Raw genomic sequence first — 12,741 nt, 5'->3', positions numbered from 1 at the left:
GTGGCCAATAAAATAAATTAAAAAAAAAGAAGGGCCAGAACTTGAAGCACTCACCCACCAGCAAACGGGGGACACCGGGTTGGACTTTGCCTGTGATCTTAGGGAGTGAGGGGTCTCTCTTGAGAAGTCGTGGCCGCAGGCCTGAGCGCCAAGCAGGTGTGGGTCTGCTGAGGGAGCAGCACCCTCTCCTGGGCACCCGCTGAGGTGGTCCCCACGCCCGCTCCAAGGCCCGCCCTCAAGCCCAGGAGGAGGTCCCCCGGCCCAGGATCTGCGCACGCGGACAGCCCCCTCGAGCCAGCGGCAGCTGACCCGCTGAGAGGCTGAGGGTCGTACTGTCAGGGCTTGGGTGATGAACGGTTAGACCGTGAAAGAGACGATGCAAAGAAGGAATCGAAAGTTGAGAGAAACGGGCCAGTTTGAAACGGGCCAGTTTGAAACGGTAGCAAATAGAACGCGAAGAACGCAAGGGTTGGAACTCGAAACCCGATGGAGGGACAGAAACTCAGAGTCTCTGACGGGGCAGGTCAACCCTCCCACAAAGGACACCTCAAAACACTGGATGAAATATTAAGAAGTCGGGTGAGGGCGTGGGAGAGCCAGCCTGGTGGGAGGAGCTCGGGGCGAGGGGGCCCCTTCCTCGGCGGCTCTGGTTGGTCCCAGGGTGGGTGGGAAGGTGCGGAGCACTTGTGACAACTTCCGGGGTGGGGGCGGAGACCCCAGGCCTCAGCCGAGCTGCGGGAGGGCAGCCTGGAGGATCAGCTCGAGGCTGGGCCGGCCGCTTGGGGGGTGCGGGGCGCCCCGGGGGTGGGGCGAGGCTGGAAGAGGCGGGGGTTGGCAGGTACTGTAGAAGGAGTTCGGGCCGGGATTGGCTGGAGGGTCAGGTGTGTGGGGAGGGAACGGAGGCCGGTAAAGCCTTTGGTCTCAGAAATTTATTGGAAAAGAAGTCCGAGCCGTCGGGGCGCCCGCTCCTTTGGGGCTGGAAACAAGGCCAGGACCCCGAGTTTGCGTCTTGAAGTTACTCTAAGTGGGTGATTAAACTCGGCAGGACCTTAGCCGCTCACGCAACGCCGTCCTTTCCTTCCCACTCCAGCCCGCGCCCCGCCCAGTGCCGCCCACATGGCCGCTGCCTCCGTCCCCGCGTCCCTGCCCTGCGCTGCCCGCCGCCCCTGAGATGTCGGCATCCGCTAAGCCCGCGGCCCTGGCAGAGCTGGCTCCGGGCCCCGGTGAGAAGCCGGGGGGACGGCCGCTCCTGGCCTGGGGCCCCGTGTTCGGCCACCGGAGTGAGAAGATCGCGTTTGGCCAGAGCGAAGGTGGCCCCGACGAGCAGGTGCTCACGGTCACCGTCACCGAGACGACTGTCATCGAGGCGGACCTGGGCGTGTGGGGTGCCCGTGCCCTCATCTACCTCACACTCTGGTTCTTCTTCAGCTTCTGCACCCTGTTTCTCAACAAGCACATCCTGTCCCTGCTGGAAGGGGAGCCCAGCATGCTAGGTACCCGGCGGGCGCTGGCGGTGGGATGGAGCTCCCGGCGGGGCGGAGCCCCTCTGCTTAGCTGGCGCCCCCCGTCTCCTCCTCCAGGGGCCGTGCAGATGCTGTCAACCACGCTCATCGGCTGTGTCAAAATATTTGTTCCCTGCTGTTTGTATCAGCACAAAACCCGGCTTTCTTACCCTCCCAACTTCATCATGACCATGTTGTTCGTGGGTCTCATGAGGTAAGCAGCTAACGTTTCTGGTTGAGGGTCTGAGTTTTTTACACGTAAAACACCTTCCCCCGCTGACTGTTACCATCAGGTAATCCTGGGAGGGAGGGGGCCGGGCGGGGGCGGGGCAGACGTGCGCACCCTCTGGGCTCCTACCAGGTCTGCCCCGTGGCTGCAGATGCGCCAACTCATCCCTGTGACGCTGTTGACTGTCTTAGGTTTGCAACAGTGGTTTTGGGTCTGGTCAGCCTGAAAAATGTGGCGGTGTCCTTTGCTGAGACGGTGAAGAGCTCGGCCCCCATCTTCACTGTGATCCTGTCCCGGACCGTCCTGGGGGAGCACACCGGTGAGCAGCCCCCAGCGCCCGGGCCTGCCAGCTCCTCCGGGGGCCGCTCCCACCCATGTCACCCTGGAGCTCAGCTCCCTCCGCTTCCCTCCTGGTTGTTTCTTAGCCTCAGAGGCCGGGGATGGTAGGAGCTGGGTGAAGGAGTGACAGGCAGGTAACCTCGGTGCCATTGCCCATCCCAGGAATCTGCCAGGCACCCTGGCCCCTCCTCCGCACCCCCTCCTGCCCTCCACTGTGGCTCCCCGAAGCTCAGCAGAGGGGACTTGTTACAAATCTCCAACCTGGGCTGCGGGCACGCGCTGCCAGCTGCACGCACGTCCCTGACTTTCCCGCCAACCGTTTAGAGAGTGTGGTTCCGTGAAGGCAAGCAGAGTGCAGACTCGTGGACATGACACGTCGTGTTTGACCCCGGGGGTGGGGGTCGCTCACAGAGGGAGACACGTGTTTGCTTCAACTGGGAAAATGACACAAAGGTAAAACAAGGCGGCACCTGCCTCAGGGAGAGAGGAGGATGAAGGCGGACAGGACGCAGCCGGGCTTCTCGCAGACGTGCCCTTGGAGCCGCACAAACGCTTAGGTGACGGTAAAACAGAATCGAGTCAAAGTGTAAAAGCAATTCCTGAGATCGTACTCGGCAGGAGACAGCCTGTCTGCACATCAAGCTTAACCACGCAGAAGGGATTTATCTCAAGGCCTTAAAAACGTCACACTTTTCCAGCTGTGGCGGATACGTGTGTAGAAAACCAGCTGTCTTGTTGAGAACAGTTGGGAAATCTTGATAAAATTTAGCAAAAAGAAGTCTGTTGGGGAGGCGTTGGAGAATGAGGAAGGTGCCAGGACTTGAGGGACCCCGAGGTTTGGGGTCCCCAGAGGAGTGACCCCCTGTGGGGCACCCCCGGCAGAGCCCCGAGTCCACGAAGGCGCCTGCCCCCTGGATGGCCTCCCAGCCGTGGCCCCTGTGTGAGGTCCGCCATCCAGCAGAGGCCTCCTCCCATGCCGACGCTCTCGGCCTCAGGCCACACGGGCCTGTGGGTTTGCTGTGTGGACAGCACTGTCCTCGGCGGGGGCGGGGGCTACGGTCATCTGAGGGCTGCACCTCTGCTCCTTTTTGCGGAACACGAGAGGCTTGTCCCCTCGTCTGCTTTGAATTTCAAGATAAATGAAATGCAGTGTCTGAAATCAAAGCAGAGGTACCACATGAGGCTGGATGCCCTGTGTGCAAAATGACGTGATTTTCTGTTGCACCGAATGGACTTCGCCTTTTACCTTCACGGCAAGGCTGTGGGTTAGATTTCAGAACCAAGGCAGGAGCGCTGGACACCCTGAGGGTCTGGGGCCTCCCTCCTCTCCCAGCCTTCCCTGGAGACCACCCTTCACCCTACTCGTTTTGCAGATGAGGCTTCGGGGTCGGGGGGTGGGGTGCAGGGAGCAGGGCTTGGAGCTGCTGGCTCTGGCTGTTGTGTCCCTGGCGCCTGGCTCTGGAGCGGGTGACGGGAGGCATGTGCTATATTTTCCCTCCAGCGAGAAGACTCGAACAAAGTCCGCGTGCAGAGCACTCCTGGGGCGGGGCGGGGGGTAGCCCGGCCCACTGCGAGGCACTGCAGCCCGGCCCCTGTGTGCTGTCGCTCCGCAGGGCTGCTGGTCAACCTCTCGCTCATCCCTGTCATGGGCGGCCTGGCGCTGTGCACGGCCACCGAGATGAGCTTCAACTTCTTGGGGTTTTCGGCCGCCTTGTCCACCAACATCATGGACTGGTGAGTCCGACGGGCGCGTCCCGTGCCGCGTGGGGTTCCGTGTCCCGCGGGAGGGGGGACGGGTGTCACGCCCCAGTGGTGGCTGAGCCGTCTCGCTGGCACCTGTGCACAGCCTGCTCTCAGCGTCACCGCTTCCGAGAGAAGAGAGGCAAGAGCAGCAACGCGGTATCCGAGGGTTTCTTGTTGCCGTTACTTCCGAAGAAAAACAGGCCCGTCTGGAGGCTTTGAAGAATACAGCTGAGTACAAATGAAAAATCGCCTTTCATTTCATTTCTCACACTTTGCTGTGTTTCCTTCAGCCTTTCCCAGAAACACAGTCCAGCTCACGTCATAGTTTGCATCTCGCCTGTTAACTCCGAGCGCAGGATGGTCTCCAGAAGCCTCCTCGCTCACCTGCAGACGCTCCAGACCTCATGACTTAAATCTGCAGGAAACATCTTCACACGAGTCTCCCTCTAGGTTTCTGACTGGCCTGCGGCGTAAACCCCTAGGAGGGGCGCAGGGCCTGTAAACCTCTGCAGCGGGCTCGTTGCTCTGGTTTAGGTCCCCTTGGCCAGAGCTTCTGTGCACCCGGTGTCCAGGGAGCAGTGTCGTTCTTCAGAGTGCTGGGCCCTCTGGTTCCAGGGAAGCTGGACGCTGTCTGGTCTTCCCATGGGGCGGGCCTTCCCAGCCAGCAGTTTTTTTTTTTTTTTTCATTTCTCCCCTTCTGCTCGGTGCTTGGAGAGCTGGCCCTACCCACCCCATCCCCGCCCTTGCACAGGCTATCTCTCTTTTTTTAATAGCTACTTTATTTATTTATTTATTTATTTATTTATTTATTTATTTTTAGCTGTGTTGGTTCTTTGTTTCGTGCGAGGGCTTTCTCTAGTTGCGGCAAGCGGGGGCCACTCTTTATCGTGGTGCAGGGACCACTCTTCATCGCGGTGCGCGGGCCTCTCACTATCGCGGTCCCTCCCGTTGCGGGGCACAGGCTCCAGATGCGCAGGCTCAGCAGTTGTGGCTCACGGGCCCAGTTGCTCCGCGGCATGTGGGATCTTCCCAGACCAGGGCTCGAACCCGTGTCCCCTGCATTAGCAGGCAGATTCTCAACCACTGCGCCACCAGGGAAGCCCCCCGGCCAGCAGTTTTGTCTCTGTTTTTCCCCCAGGATCTTCCCGTGCTCACACTGTCTGTCCCGTGGCCGCTGCCGAGCAGAGCTGGGTAACCTCAGGCACGTTCTCAGCTTCCGAGACCTCAGGTTACCCATCTGTGAAAGGGGCAGCTCAGCACGGCTCACAGCAGACGCCAGGGCCATCCCCAAGGAGCTACCGTGTGTCCCTGTTTCCGGAGGACGTGGCACTTCAACCGTGTGAGGTGCCATCTGACCTCTCGTAACCTCTTCTTTCTTTGTTCTAGTTTGCAGAACGTTTTCTCCAAAAAGCTCCTCAGCGGGGACAAATATAGGTTCTCGTAAGTGTCACTGCTCCATGGAGACCAGACCACCCGGTGCCCTGACCCCTCCCGTTTCATGGTGCCTTTAAAAGAACCTTGTTGAAACTTGGGCGAAAACCCCACCTGCTTCCAACTGCCCCTTGGGCGGCTCGTTTGAGGCTGCCTGTCACCGTCCCGTGGCTGGTGGGTCGCCTGTCAGGCCTGGCCGTCCGTATCATCTGGGAGGAGATAAATAAACTGGGACACCCTGGCTCCGCGGAGGGCGAGGGCGGGGGCGAGGCGGGGAGAGGATCAGGCGCCTGTCCCCGCAGGGCCGCGGAGCTGCAGTTCTACACCAGCGCGGCAGCCGTGGCCATGCTCGTCCCGGCCTGGATCTTCTTCATGGTGAGTCCGGTGCTGGCGCCTTCCCAGGTCGGGGCGAGCCCCGGGCGCCGGGCGTGCTGAGCACGCAGAGGCCGCCACGCGCCCAGGGGGGTGGGGGGGACTGAGCGAAGCAAACCCATGAGGGTCCTGTGTGGGTCCGGTGCCCACGGGGGCCAAGCTGCAGCGAGCGGTTCCCGGAAACTTTGCTTTGAGGGTTTTTAGGTGCACTTTTTTGTTGTTGTTTTTTGGCCGCACCTTAGGGCTTGTGGGGTCTTAGTTTCCCGACCAGGGATTGAACCCAGGCCACGGCAGTGAAAGTGCCGAGTTTTAACCACTGGACCGCCAGGGAATTCCTGCACTTGTTTTTTTTTTTTTAATTTATTTGTTTGTTTATTTATTTTTGGCTGTGTTGGGTCTTTGTTGCTGCGCGCGGGCTTTCTCTAGTTGCGGCGAGCAGGGGCTACTCTTCGTTGCGGTGCGGGGGCTTCTCATTGCGGTGGCTTCTCTTGTTGCGGAGCACGGGCTCTAGGCGTGCGGGCTCAGTAGTTGCAGCATGTGGGCTCAGTAGTTGTGGCGCATGGGCTCAGTAGCTGTGGCTTGTGGGCTCTAGAGCACAGGCTCAGTAGTTGTGGCTCATGGGCTTAGTTGCTCTGCGGCATGTGGGATCTTCCCGGACCAGGGCTCGAACCCGTGTCCCCTGCATTGGCAGGCGGATTCTTAACCACTGCGCCACCAGGGAAGCCCCCCCGCACTTGTTTTTTATTACTACTGTTATTTAAAAACATCGTGACCACCGTTGAACAAGGCCCAGGGCAGAAGCTTATGAAACAGAGAGCAGTATGTCCCCCAGCCCCTCCCAGGCCCGCTCCAAGTGGAGCTGCTTCCCAGACGTGTCTGCGTGGGCACAAACACGCTCCTGTGCTCACGCGTGTCGTGGGATCCCGTCAGTCCTACAGAAGCACAGGTGCGCGTCTACGCAGACCTCTCTTTTTAACACAAGTGGAACTGGGCTGTCCTGTCCTACGGCCGGGCTCCAGCGTGTGGCTGGACCCTGGGCTGGGGTCTGGGTGTCAGCACCGCGGGCGTCCCTCTGGCTCTGGTGCAGGACTTGCCGGTGATCGGGAGGAGCGGGAGGAGCTTCCGCTACAGCCAGGACGTGCTGCTGCTGCTGCTGGCGGACGGCGTCCTGTTCCACCTGCAGAGCGTCACGGCCTACGCCCTCATGGGGAGGATCTCCCCCGTGACCTTCAGGTAAGGACCGCACCTCCCAAGAGATGAAGTGCCTCCAGGTCACGTGCAGAGGGGAACGCTTGCCATCTGGACGTTTTATAAGAGGTGTTCGTGGTTGTGGAATCACAAATGTAGCGATCGCTGTGGTCACGGGTCGTAATTACTAGGCCGTTCTGTATTGGTGCCGTTTGAAACGTGAACAGGAAAGTCTGGGAAGCAGATCTTTAGGGGAATCCGCACTGGGATTCTGTGCAGAAGCAGAAACCCTTGGAGTCGTGTGAGTGTACTTCTGCCCGAAACAGCACTGTCCGTGGAATCTCCCGGGACGACGGATTGTCCCGCTTCTGGGCCGCCTGGGGTGGGAGCCGCAGGCCACGTGTGCTCCTGAGCGCCTGCGGCGTGCCAGGTGCCACGAGGAACCAACGTCTGACATTTCTCTAACTTTAATCAGTTCACACTTGAGCAGCCACACGTGGCCATCGGCTCCCTGCTGGTAACTTAGCACTGAGCTCAGGTCTCACAGGCTTCTTCTCTCTAAGTGGGCTGACTTAGCGAAAGCGTGATTTGACACCGGAGCCTTTTCAGTAACAAATAGAAAGGAATCGGCCGAGGTTGCCAGCAGGCCTGGAAATCCATGCACTGATGTCAGCGGGCCTGCCCGTCACGGTGTCGTAGAGGCCAACGGGCCTTTGTCCTTTAACTTCAGAACTGTCACTGGAGAGCGGAATTGTACCCAGAAGTGATGGCAGCAGGTGCGTCGCTGCCCTTGGGCCTCCTGGGGTGCACGTGCCCTCTGCCCAGGTCCCGGAGGGGAGCTGCCTGCAGGGCCCTCGAGGGCAGATTGATTGCTGAGGTCTCCTGAAGCTCTCGCTGTCACAGTCTGTCATACGGTCCTGTTTCCATTTAGGACCAGGAATTATATCCACATACCCCTGAAACTTTGTTTTTCAGTGATTGTTAGTGACGGTTCAAAAAAAGGCAGAAAACAGAAGACCAGTTCTTTTTATTTTATTAAAAAAAATTTTTTTGGCTGCTGTACGGGATATGGGATCTAGTTCCCCGACCAGGGATCAAACCTGGGCCCCCTGCATTGGAAGTGCGGAGTCTTAACCACTGGGCCACGAGGACGGTCCCCAAACCAGTTCTTTTTAAAGAAAATAACTTTAGGTAGAAAAGTACAAAAATTAAGTTGTCCGCAGTGGCAGCTCAGGAGACAAGCCCTGTCGTGTTCACTTTATCTTCATGAGGTCCCAGCAGTGGCGGAGCAGGGCTGTGTCACTTCCCAGATCCTCTCCCTAATGATCGGTTCTCTCAGGTGCTCTCAGAGGAACCTCCCTCGTTCTGTGGGGAGCACGCTGCAGCACTGAGGGATCAAATGTCATGATGTCTATAATTTACTTAGAAATATTTCCGTCAAAAAAAGGACCAAGCAAAATAAGGCAAAATGCTGAGTGTGAAGATGGGACTCGGCTTTTTGTTGGAAGTGTCGCTACTTCTCGGTGACCTTTTTCCTAGTAGGAAGGACCCCAGCACGAAAGAGTGGGGTTAGCGGCGACGCCTTCGGCCCCCGCCGACCTCCCCGCTGTCCTCTCCCGCAGTGTCGCCAGCACCGTCAAGCACGCCCTGTCCATCTGGCTCAGCGTCATCGTTTTCGGCAACAGGGTCACCAGCCTGTCAGCCGTGGGCACCGTGCTGGTGACAGCCGGAGTCCTGCTCTACAACAAGGCCAAGCAGCAGCAGCGGGAGGCCATGCAGAGCCTGGCTGCGGCCACCAGCCAGTCCCCGGACGGCAGCCCGGAGCCGCTGCTCCCCCCGGACCCCCGGCCACGCCACTGAGCCCCGCAGCCTCAGGGGCGCCGCGCACCACGCCCCTCCTCGCCAGCGGGGCACCCCCTTCGCCTCTCCCGCTCCCTGGACGGCAGGCGTGGGGCCTCCGGCTCCACGGGTCACGGTCCGGGTGTGGGAGGTGCGGGTGGGCAGCCTTTCCCGCTCTTTTCTGGGACGTTCGGTCGGAGCTGGGGGAGCTCGAATCGGGCTCCCAGACGTCAGCCCCTGGGGCGCAGACCACAGCTGCCACTGAGCCGTTGCCGAGCCACGCGAGACCCTCCTCCCGGCGGCCTCTGCGCACCCCTGCAGCCAGGCCAGGCCCCGACTCCTCTGTGGCTGACGACCGCTGGGGACAGCTGCGAAGCCAGCGGCCGCCCTCCCCGCTTGTAGCCGGCGGAGAGAACCCGCTTCCCCACGCCAGCCATCGGCGGCCACCGGAGGTACGTCCGGCTCCTCGGCCGTCAGGGAGTCTGTCCGCTGGGCTCAGACAGGCTGCCCCACTGCCCGGACACGGAGGCCACGGCATCGGGGCACAGAGCGGAGAGGGGACAGCTGGGGTGCAGAGACCGGGGTTCCCTGCTCCTGAGGATGGAGTGTCCGGCCCCGGCCTCCCGGCCTCCCTGCCTCCCGCCCGAGGCGGAGCTGCCCGCACCAGCACCACTTAGGGAAGGCGGCCCCACCCCTTTCTGTGCCTGCTGCGCTGAGCTTCTCGCCTCCTGAAGGTCCAGCCCTCACCTGCGGCCGGGGCGTCCCCAGAGGCCCCGACGTGGTTTCCAGCCCGAGGCTGCGGGCAGCGCCCCGCGGTGTTTGGCTCAGGGAGGGGGCTCCTGTCCCTTCTGCTCCCCTGGTTGAGAGGCAGGCTGTTCGGAGCGCCCCCGGGGAGCACGCGTCCCCACTCAGCTGGTCAGGAGCCTTGCCTTGTCTCATCAACGAGGCTTTGAGGATTTTCCCTCGTGAATGATGAGCAGGACGAGTGTGGAATATTTACAGTTTTTGTTATGCTGCGTTTAAAATGACAGTGCGTTTAAAATGACAGTACAGTTTTTGTTATGCTGCGTTTAAAATGACAGTGTAGGTTTTTAAAAGGAAACACAGGCATAGGTGGCTTCTGGAACGCATCGTGTATGCCAGGTAAACCACAGTCAGACCCGCGGCCCGGGCCGGCCCTCCTCCTCCAGAGCAGACAGACGGACGGCCAGGTGTTTGAGGCCTGTGGTGGGCTGAGGCTCCACCCCTCGCTTCACCCCTTGCCTCGCAGCCTGTTGGGATTTCTGAACGGGATGCAGCCCCCTCCCTCCCACCAGGCTCGAGCTCTGGGGCTTGTCGGGTGCAGCCCTACTCGGGGCCGCAGGCTGGCCACCCGGCCATCTCCAGCCAGCCTGCGGACAGAGCCACCCGAAGGCACAAATCGTTCCCTGAGTCTCAGGCAACAGTCCCAGCTGTTCGGGGCCTGGGCTCCCTGATTGCTTCTCTGGTTTTCCAGTTGGCTTCTCAACTGGAAAATATAAAATAGCCCCTCCTGGAGAGCAAATCTCTTGGAAACAAAGAGCAATAACTACATCTCATTAAGTTCTGCTAACTTTAAAAAGCTTGTAATGATGATGGATTAAAATGAGGCCTTTTAAACTACAAACAACCTTTTTACGAAGCTGACCTCCTGCTCCAGAGGACGGCGGGTCACACGCACCTTCACTGTGCAGGGGTTGCTCGTGTGACTTTCCCAGGTTTTATCCCTTTCCTCTTTTTCTGCTTCCCCCCAAAACAAAACTAAAGAGGATTCTTTGGCGGTAGCTGGGGTGGCCGGCTGGTGCATTGATCTGTGAGGACCAGAGAGAAAGCACCGTTTCCCTGGGGCTGCTGCCTCTGCGCTCAGACTGTGGCCACTGTGCCCACGGCTGATGGTGAGACGTGAACAGAAGGGGCACATCTGTGGTCGCCCACGGCAGACTGTCATCTGAGTGTGGTCAGGTGCCAGCCGCCTGTGTCCGAGTGTTGTTAGGGACCTGGGTCCCTGCCTCCCGTGGACGTGCCCCTCCCTCCACTCTCATCCTGTTTTGATTTTCTAAGATATTAGGACCAAGAAAGATTTTCCTAAATTATTAGTAAATGAGGCAATTTCTAGCAAAGCTGCTTTTGAGACTTCTCCTCATCCCGGGTGGGAGACCACAAAACATGTGCTGCAGCTGCATTCTGTCTGCATCTCCACCCCTAAGTCGTCCACATGTTGGGCGTTTCCGGGACAGCCCTGCGCCGAGAGTCAAAACCCGCAGCCTGGCAATGGCATTTGTTTAATAACCGTACAGACACGTTTTTAAATTAACTTTGTTTAGTAGTTTTTTAGGATGTTCTTTTCACTGAACCATTGCAGGCGTGCTCGTACCAGTGTTGACACTGGGTGTCGTGTGTTACATTGGGTCCATTCCTCCTGTGTCTTTGGTCGTTGTCCGTGCCTTTGTAAACAAACGCTTGAACCAGGCTTCTGAATCTGGTCATCTGCTTACTTACATTGATACTTAGAGATGTAGAGATCTCTGGCTTTCAAGGAAATTTCCACTACTGAGTGGCATAAAAAAGGCTTTTTTAAAAAAGAATTCTGATAGTCATAATTTCCTGCATATCAGCATTAAAATCATCTGCCTTGGAAAGCTGAGAATACTCTTGCACAATCCAAAATGTGTCTTTAATTTGTGAATCAAACAGTAAAAAATTGCTGCATGAGGAATATCATCCACATGGAGCCGTGCTCGCCACCGGCCCTTGAAATACTTTCCCCAAACTGGTGGGCTTTCCCTCCTGTGCGGCGCTGACTGTCCCATGGATGGTCATTTATAGACGGGCCAGAGGGGATCAAAGAAATGCAACATGTCTTTTTACATCTGTCCAGGGGCTGTGCTTCCTGATGCCTGAAAGTATTTTCACTGTTCCCCTGGGTTGGAAAAATTAAACAAGGATGTTATTACAGGTAGAAACTCTCCTCTCTTTTTGCCTTTGACCAACATTGTGCTCAGGGCTCTGTTCTTTTCCAAAACACGTACATGCCCTGGTTGGGACCTCTTTGTTTTCTTAGTTTATAAATAAGAACGTCCCAGCTCCCCTGAAGAGTCTGCCTATTTCTCTATCCCGGCTGAGGAGCCGAGAGCAGAGTCATGAGGTCGTGCTGACCATCGCTTGGCTTACTCGCCCTGCAGCTCAGGGTGCAAAACCTTCCAGTTTGCTGTCTCTGTCGTATCTCCTCCTCTTCTCCTGAGGGCTGAGATTCTGAGTTTGATGGCCACTGGCTCCATGCCTAGATGTCCAAACTGAGTTGGAAACTGTTCTAATTGGCAAAGTCTTTGGTTTTTTTTGGGTTTTTTCCCCCAGTTTTCATCAGAGGAAAACTGGCATTCAGCTGATGTGCTATTTCTAGACTGCAGATGTGTGTGAGTAGTGTCTGCACCCGCCCAGGGCAGTGTTGTGGGCACCACGTTGCAGAGGGCCACAGTGAGAGTGACTTTCCCACACTGAAAAACTTGAAAATTATATCAGTAATTGTCTATATCAGAACCAAATTATATGTGCTTTATACCAAACAAAACTGCGGAGAACTAAAAGTACATTGTGCAAAATGTCTATAGTGTTTTGTATTTCACCTATTTCAGTATTTATGTGATTAGATGAATTCTTTCTAGAAAATGGTGGTTAAATAATTGTCACTGTTAATTCTGCTATGGTAATACATGGATGCTGTACAGTGAATCCTGTGGATGCCCCCTGGTTATTTTTGTCTAAATTAAGCCACCATGGTAGCAACTATCTAGGACTCTTGTTATGCAAAAGTAAAATAAATGTTCAGCGTGTACTTTTTCTTCCTTGTGTAACTCCCCAGCGTTCGCGCTACTGAAATGAACAAGGGTGGGTTCTTATTGCCTTCACCCCTTTTCAGCGTGAAGGGAGTAAAATAAATGGTTTTTTCCCGTCACCAAAAACTCAGGAAGCAAAACAAGCGCTTGGATACAGAAAGTAAACATTTCTTTCCGGGAAGAGAAAGAATTCCAATTCCACCGCCCTTTCTGTGCCCCAATTTCCTGTCGCATTTTTCTACATTTT

The 12,741-nt window shown here is 57.2% G+C and overlaps 1 protein-coding gene across 3 annotated transcripts; it reads left to right on the top strand.

The window, feature by feature from the left end:
* The first annotated feature begins 382 nt into the window (after positions 1-382).
* Positions 383-12,493, top strand: SLC35E2B (solute carrier family 35 member E2B). Of its 3 annotated transcripts, none has more exons than XM_059899000.1 (9): positions 383-579; positions 1,091-1,493; positions 1,581-1,716; positions 1,923-2,050; positions 3,684-3,804; positions 5,200-5,253; positions 5,547-5,619; positions 6,704-6,849; positions 8,344-8,422. In XM_059899000.1, exons 1-9 carry the CDS (start codon positions 487-489, stop codon positions 8,375-8,377), a joined length of 1,188 nt encoding a protein of 395 aa, XP_059754983.1. In that variant the 5' UTR covers positions 383-486; the 3' UTR covers positions 8,378-8,422. The 3 variants fall into 3 exon arrangements, with proteins under 3 accessions (XP_059754983.1, XP_059755053.1, XP_059754901.1); XM_059899070.1 differs by having other exon boundaries at positions 384-579; positions 8,347-8,434; XM_059898918.1 differs by lacking the exon at positions 8,344-8,422 and adding an exon at positions 8,427-12,493 and having other exon boundaries at positions 391-579.
* Positions 12,494-12,741: the final 248 nt, after the last annotated feature.

This window comes from Balaenoptera ricei, chromosome 1, assembly GCF_028023285.1.
Source record: "Balaenoptera ricei isolate mBalRic1 chromosome 1, mBalRic1.hap2, whole genome shotgun sequence".
Lineage (NCBI taxonomy): Eukaryota > Metazoa > Chordata > Mammalia > Artiodactyla > Balaenopteridae > Balaenoptera > Balaenoptera ricei.
This window is presented reverse-complemented; position numbering and strand designations above follow the sequence as displayed.

Excerpts from the sequence above, each read along its gene's own strand:
- SLC35E2B (XM_059898918.1), top strand. The coding sequence starts at position 487 with ATGGAGGGACAGAAACTCAGAGTCTCTGACGGGGCAGGTCAACCCTCC. Across the intron at positions 3,805-5,199 it reads TCCACCAACATCATGGACTG|TTTGCAGAACGTTTTCTCCA; the intron begins GTGAGTCCGACG and ends TCTTTGTTCTAG. Across the intron at positions 6,850-8,426 it reads ATCTCCCCCGTGACCTTCAG|TGTCGCCAGCACCGTCAAGC; the intron begins GTAAGGACCGCA and ends CCTCTCCCGCAG.